The 7,395-nt window shown below is 43.2% G+C and overlaps 1 protein-coding gene across 1 annotated transcript; it reads right to left on the reverse strand.

Annotated features, from left to right (window-relative positions):
• Positions 1-5,584: 5,584 nt before the first annotated feature.
• LOC118822532 lies at positions 5,585-7,071 on the reverse strand. The gene has a single exon (XM_036591632.1). The coding sequence runs from the start codon at positions 7,039-7,041 to the stop codon at positions 6,109-6,111; it is 933 nt and encodes a 310-aa protein (XP_036447525.1). The 5' UTR covers positions 7,042-7,071; the 3' UTR covers positions 5,585-6,108.
• Between the last annotated feature and the right edge of the window lie 324 nt (positions 7,072-7,395).

Consider the following 7,395-nt stretch of genomic DNA (forward strand, 5'->3'; position numbering starts at 1 on the left):
ACTCCCCCAATCACATGATACTTCCACCTCTAGGAGGGTGAAGGCAAATACAGTCTTCCTCCAAGTTCTGTGAAGCTCCACTGCATCTTTTCAAACTGCCACTAATGCAGTGTTATTGGCTGAATGCACTCGAAGGAAAACACTAACTGCCAGTTCTGCTACATCAGCTAACAGACGCCTGCACTGACTAGCATTGGGTTTGGTTGATGGGGGCCAACCTACCCACCCAGAGAGCAAGGCCAATTATGCTCTCTTGGACTGGCCACAGACGGCTGTAGTCTCACAAGAGATCAAACTCCTGATCTCTTACCAATATGGCCAACTCTTGGACGGTTGCGCCTCTCGGGAGCCCTCAGGTTATTATTGTTAAATATTAAACAGCATTTCTCTGTAAGAGCTGGAACACTAAAATAAAGTTCAAAAAACTGAAAGCAAGAACAAGATAAAAATTAACTACATAGTAATAGACAACATTTTAAATTAATAACAAAAGTGAAAATAAGATTATGAATTATAATTTTAATTAAAATGTGACTTACAATGAAATGTTTATTAAAAGTGAGCTCTGAGCTCGACTGTCTAATAAAAGCTGAACTGAGCTCCACAGTTTAGAAGCAGAATAACTGAAAGAGTCTCTCCACGTTTTCTGTGTTTTACTGAAGGAGTTCAGAAGGTCAGAATCTGCAGATCTGAGATCATAAACAGACAGACGGTCAGGAGCTTTAAGGTCATTTAGAGCTTTAAAAACCAGCAGCAGAGCTTTAAACTCTCTCTAACAGATCCAGGCAGTCAGTGCAGTGTGTAACGGGGTGATATGAGCTCTCTGTGTTGGTGCTGTGAGGATCTGTGCTGCTGCGTTCTGTATGGGTTCTAGAGGATGGACTGTTTTCTCCAGTAAGAAGATCATTACAGTGATCAACTCTGCTGAACAAACGCAGCTACAAGTTTCTAAAACTGTGCTCGAGAGGCCGACCCAGCATTCAAGACACTGGATTAAAATCTTGTGGTCAATGGTATCAAAAGCTGTACTAAGATATAGTAAGACCAAAAAGAAGGATTTGTGCATCCCCAGATAGCAAAAATCAGTCGGGCCACTTCTGGCCCAAATGCTGCATACCAAGCCTGAATCTCATCGGCCCAGACTCGGTTTGAATCTAGGCTCAATTCTGGCCCAAATGCTCGGCTCACATTCGGGCCAAGTGCCGCATACCAGTATTTATTTGATCGGCCCACGTCCAGCCCGAATGACTGGCTCACGTCCAGGCCGAGTACTGTGTGCCGTGACAGTCGGCAGAGCCTCGGTTTGAATCTAGGTCCGATTCTGGTCCAACTGTTCGGATCACATCCGGGCCAAATACCATGTGCTGTGATATTCAACAATCCCCTGGAGAACCCCTGCTCTGCACATTTGAGTGTTTTCCCTGCTCTGACTCTCCCACTTCAACAAAGGAACGTTTTGTTAATGAGATGACTAGCTGGGATCAGGTGTGTAGAGAGGAAAACAGGAAGGGAGCAGGGGAGGCTCCAGGACCAGGGTTGGGAAACACTACTCTACACTATATAATTTATAGATTACACTATATAAAATTACATTATAAGGAATTTGTGTACTTTTAAAGCTTAAAACATGTCAAAGTCACATATCTAATCAATAATCATCAAACACCACATGCTTGTTTGCCTTGTGTAACCAACAACCATGACAAGAACGTAAGCTTTTCAAAACATTACATTTTATTACATTTCTTTGAGAACAGCATGTGAACAGACAACTGCTTCTTAATTATGCTCCTTTTTATTATTAATTATGCTCCTAGCAACCCACAGCACTTGAGTTTTGTCTACTCCCTCTTCACCCCACCTGATCCAGCTCATGAAGGACTTTAAATGGTGCAGCAGTTACATTCTGGTGGCTAAATCCACCGAAACGTTACTGCAGCGCCACTTAAATGTGCCTAACATTAGCCTTAGGCTTATCAACGACTCCCAGACTGATAAACCAGAAAACCTAGCCACACTTTCAATTAAACACTCATCAGGTTATGTATAAAGCAGTAAGCAGCACCAGGGTATATATTGCTCTGATTTACCCCATCTGCTAATGTAAGAATAGCTACTCTTGGGCCCCATTCTTCAGATTAAGCCCTTTTTGCTGAGTGTGCTGCTGGCCCTGACCTGATGGGATGTCTGACAGCTGAAAGTCTATAAAAAAGAAAATACAATGCATTTTCAAAATCATTTTGCCACAGAATGAGCGCAGTAGGCAAGAATATCGAATTGCAAAGAGGAGAGGCATTAGTTCCTTTTGTACATCTGAATTTTGCCCTCTTTCTAGCTTGGACCTCAAATCAAATTTATTTTGTATAGCGCTTTTTACAACTGATGTTGTCACAAAGCAGCTTCACAGAAATCCGTTAAAGACAAAGTTTTAACATGAAATGTAAATCCTCCAAGTGAGCAAGCCAGGAAAAACTCCCTCAGAGCTGAGGAAGAAACCTTGGGAGGAACCAAGGCTCACATGGGGGGACCCATCCTCCTCTGGTCAAACTACCTACAAAATTATTATACTACTAATATTAATAGTAGTAGTAGTAGTAGTAGTAGTTAGGAGTCCATGAAAACTTCAGTGTAGAGTGGGAGTGGGCAACTAGTCCAAGTCAAGTGGCGGTAGCTGGGCAAGTGGCGGCGACTGGGGCGTGGGCAACTGGTCTGAAGCGGATAGCAGGAGAGCTCCACAGACAATCATCCATCAGTGTCCGTCCGGCAGGTGGGCAGTCTCTGAAAAAGGTAGGGAGATGGAGTTAGTTTTGTTCTGTTTGAGTGTATGTAAAACAGAGAATGTGAACATTTCCAGAGTGTGGCTAACGACTCCGGTAAATCTGACTATAACAGCTTAACTAAAAGGAGAGAACCAAAAGGGCACACAGACACGGGAGCACCCTGAAACAATCTGGCATCCCTCCGCTCCACCGTCCACAAACCTGAGTGATGGCGTGCGAGCGGCAGGACAACAGCACCAGCGTCTCAGTTTACTATAATTCCCTGCGTCCATGGACCCCTGGATCTGCTGCCTTTATCTAAGGGGGGACATTAACTACCAAAAGCTAAACTAAACATGTGAGTTTTCAGCCCAGATTTGAAGATTGCGACTGAGTCTGAGTCCCGAACATTTTCTGGAAGATCATTCCAGAGTTTGGGGGCTTTATAAGAAAAGCCTCTTCCCCCAGCTGAAGCCTTCTGAATTTTGGGAACTGTTAAAAAGCCAGCACTTTGTGATCTGAGTAATCGTGGTGGCTCGTAAAGGGAAATAAGGTCTTGTAGGTACTCAGGAGCCCATGTAGGGCTTTATACGTCAATAAAAGAATTTTGTAATCAATACGGAATTTAACAGGCAGCCAATGAAGTGATGATAGAACTGGACTGATATGATCAAATTTTCTAGTTTTAGTGAGAACCCTGGCTGCAGCATTTTGAACTAGTTGAAGTTTACTTAAATTCCTTCTGGTGCATCCTGACAGTAGTGCGTTACAATAGTCTAGCCTTGAAGTAATAAAGGACTAGTAATAAATGTACTAATGTTTCTGCATCATGCAGCGATAAGGCATTTCTTATTTTGGCGATGTTGCGAAGATGTAAAAAAGCTGTCCTAGTGATGCTGCCTATGTGTTGATCGAATGATAAATCTGGATCATTTATGATGCCAAGGTTTTTTGCTGCTGAACCAGGTATAACTGGAAAGTCAGCAAGATTTAAAATTAAATCTGGTAATTTATTTCTTGCCACTTTTGGACCCAGAAGGAGAACCTCTGTTTTGTTACTGTTTAGAAGGAGGAAGTTACGTAACATCCAGCCTTTCACATCTTTTACACAGTTCTCTATTTTCTTTAACCTGTATTTGTCATCAGGCTTGGCTGATATGTATAATTGCGTATCGTCTGTGTAACAGTGAAAGTTAATGCCATGGCTACTTATAACTGTGCCTAGCGGTAACATGTATAATGTAAATAATAATGGTCCTAAAATAGAGCCTTGCGGAATTCCAGATCTTACTCGTGAATAACTGGAAGATGAATCATTTACCTTTACGAACTGATAACGTTCCGTTAAGTAAGATTTGAACCACGATAGGGCTGTCCCTGTGATTCCAACCATGTTTTCTAACCTTTCTAGGAGAATATTGTGGTCTATCGTATCGAAAGCTGCGCTGAGGTCAAGTAGTACCAACAGGGATACGTAGCCTTGATCAGAGGCAAGAAGATCATTTGTTATCTTAACTAGAGCTGTCTCAGTGCTGTGATGTGGCCTGAATCCAGATTGGAATTTCTCAAATATGTGGTTCTTATGTAGATATGAACTAAGTTGTTGGGCTACAGCTTTTTCTAAGATCTTAGATATAAATGGTAGGTTAGAAATAGGCCTGTAATTAGACAATTCGCAGCGTCAAGGTTTGGTTTCTTGATCAGAAGCTTAATAGCTGCTAGTTTAAAAGCTCTGGGTACATGGCCCAGGCTAAGGGACGAGTTTTTGAGGGGATTGCATCAAGTGTGCAGGTTGTACAATTTGCAGAGTAGATAATCTTCTCTAGTTCTAACTGTGGTAGTGGGTAGAAAGTTTCCAGCCTTTCCTCTGCAACTACGTTATGTTTTATATCAGCCATGTCAGATGACAGCCAAGTTGGATTTAATACTGTGGGTTGAGTTTGTTGTCTAATATTTTCAATTTTATTATTAAAAAAGTCCATAAAAACTTCACTGGTGAGGGTCGCCGGAATTTCTGGTTCAGTGCCTGCCTGATTTTTTGTAATTCTGGAAATCACACTAAACAGTCCTCTAGGATTATATTTATTATTCTTGATCAGCGAGGCCAGATATGCTGAGCGAGCTTTAGTGAGAGCATTTCTATACTCTATAAGGCTTTCCTTCCAGGCCAAGTGGAACACTTCCAGCTTGGTTGATCGCCATTTCCGCTCTAGTTTCCGTACTGTTTGGTTTAATGTACGGGTTTTATCATCGTACCATGGGGTGAGCTTTTTCTGTCTTATCCTTTTGATTTTAAGTGGCGCCACATTTTCTAAAGTAGATCGAAAGGTATTTTCTAAATAGTCGGTTAATACATCTAGCTCCATTGGGTCTGATGGAGTGGAGACTAGGGTTGTTAGTACTGGGAGGTTTTCTATGAATTGCAGGGCGGTAAATGGTTTTATTGAGCGCTTTGCAGAATAGCGAGGGGACGTACATGTATTATGGCGAAGACGTAGCTCATAAGAGATTAGGTAATGGTCAGAGATTACTGAGGTTTGCGGTAGGATATTAAGCCTGTCTATGTCAAGTCCAAGTGTCATAACTAGATCTAAAGTGTGACTGCAGTAGTGCGTAGGCCCTGTTACATTTTGGGTAATACCAACAGAGTCTAGGATTGAAGTAAATGCCTTTTTTAGTGGGTCATCTGCCTTCTCAAAATGGATATTAAAATCTCCTACATTACTTTATCACTGCACACAGCTAGGTTTGCAGCGAAATCACTAAATTCTTTTAAAAATTCTGAGTAGGATCCTGGTGGTCTGTAAATGTTAAATAATGAAAATGTGTTCTTTTTTGTGGCCGGATTTGTAATGTTGATGGAAAGAACCTCAAAAGAAGTGAAGGTGTCACATTGTTTCTGACTGATATCTAGGGTATTCTGGTAGATTACACATAATCCCCCTCCTTTGCCTGATAATCTTGGGCTGTGTACATAATTATAGCCTATAGGGGTGGCTTCATTTAGTGCTGAATAATCATCCTGTCTAACCCATGTTTCAGTGAGACAGAAAACGTCAAATTTATGATCACTTATTATTTCATTTATGATGACTGCTTTTGAGTTTAGTGATCTTATATTGAATAACCCAAATTTTAGAACTGAGGTGTTGCTGCTATCATCTAAATATGATTTAATATTGATTAGGTTATTGAAGCGGGCTGATTGAGTTTTTCTACATTTAGATTTTGATTTAATTCAGGGTAAAGACACAGTCTCAATATAGTGGATCCTAGGTGACGCCTCAAGGTGGTTCGCAGACGGTCGGTTTAGCCTGTCTGTCTGCAGCCTGGTCCCGGCTCTGGATTGTCAGCAGCTGTTTACACTACTCTGCCGACTAACTAAAAGACTATGTGCTATGCTGCAAGAAAGTAAGGCAGCACCCTCCCACGTGGGGTGGACACCATCCCTACCTATAAGACCAGGCTTGCCCTCGAAATGTAACCAATTATCTATAAAGCCCACTTCATTTTCCGAACACCACTTGGACATCCAGCAGTTTAACGCTGAGAGTCTGCTGTAGGCTTCAGCGCCGCGCCGCATTGGGATGGGACCAGAGCAGATTACGGCATCGGACATCGTCTGGGCCAGTTTAATCACCTCTCTAATGTTACCCTTGGTTACCTCAGACTGCCGCAGACGAATATCATTGGCCTCTACATGGATGACTATCCTCGAATATCTCTTATTAGCTAACAGTCTAAGGTTGCCGCTAATGTCCGGCGCTCTGGCTCCCGGTAAACAGCTAACTGTTACAGCTGGCGCCCCTAAAGGAGTAGCTAATTGCACGTGTCGAACGATCGAGTCTCCTATAACCAGAGCACTTTTAACAGGCTCCTCAGCGGGTGTTTCGCTAAACGGGGCAAACCTGTTTGACACGTGAATCGGAGGAGCGTGGTGTTCTGGTGGGCTAGCTTTGGCCTCAGCGTTAGCATTAGCCTTAGCTTTCCGGCTATGTCGCCGAGACGTCACCCATTCACCCCGCTGTGAGGGCTCTAACGCCGGAGTCGAGGGGGTGCTGACTCTCCCTAAGGCACCCAGGGCTGCTAGCGGTGAATCTCGCTGTCTGTCCCTTAATAAATCCCGGATGCGCACCTCTAGCTGGTCCACCTTTTCCACCAGGGAGCTAACTAGCTGGCACTTAGCACAAACACAGCCGCTATCATTATCGCTAGAGGTGGAAAAGGGGATTAAACTAAACATGCCACACTCTGAGCAGGCAAAGAAACCAGCAGTAGCCATGGTATTGCAGGAACTTACCGTTTTTGGTTGATTTAGGAACTTTAGCAGAAAGATAGCGCTGGAGCGGCGGGTCAGCAGTCTGTGCATCTGTGCGTCGTCACTTCCGGTTCCCGAAAACCGCACTGCTGCTGATCGCGGCCAGACGCCGATGTCTCTGATTGGTGGAGCTCTCTTTGGGACGAATGTGTAATGTATTTACACATTACGGGAGTAAAACCAAAGAACTTGTAGAGAGACTCTGCAGTGCCTTCTGAGTTTCTCAGACGCTACAGGGGGCGCTCCCGAGTGAGTCCAAAATGAAAGAGTTGATATGGAGCATTTGAGCAAAATCATAGTTTATAAATGCTGAAACAT

The sequence above is a fragment of the Colossoma macropomum genome, unplaced genomic scaffold, assembly GCF_904425465.1.
Source record: "Colossoma macropomum unplaced genomic scaffold, Colossoma_macropomum, whole genome shotgun sequence".
In the NCBI taxonomy this organism is placed as follows: Eukaryota; Metazoa; Chordata; class Actinopteri; order Characiformes; family Serrasalmidae; genus Colossoma; species Colossoma macropomum.

Bases quoted from the DNA above. Each gene is read 5' to 3' on its own strand.
- LOC118822532 (XM_036591632.1), bottom strand. From the start codon at position 7,041: ATGGCTACTGCTGGTTTCTTTGCCTGCTCAGAGTGTGGCATGTTTAGT.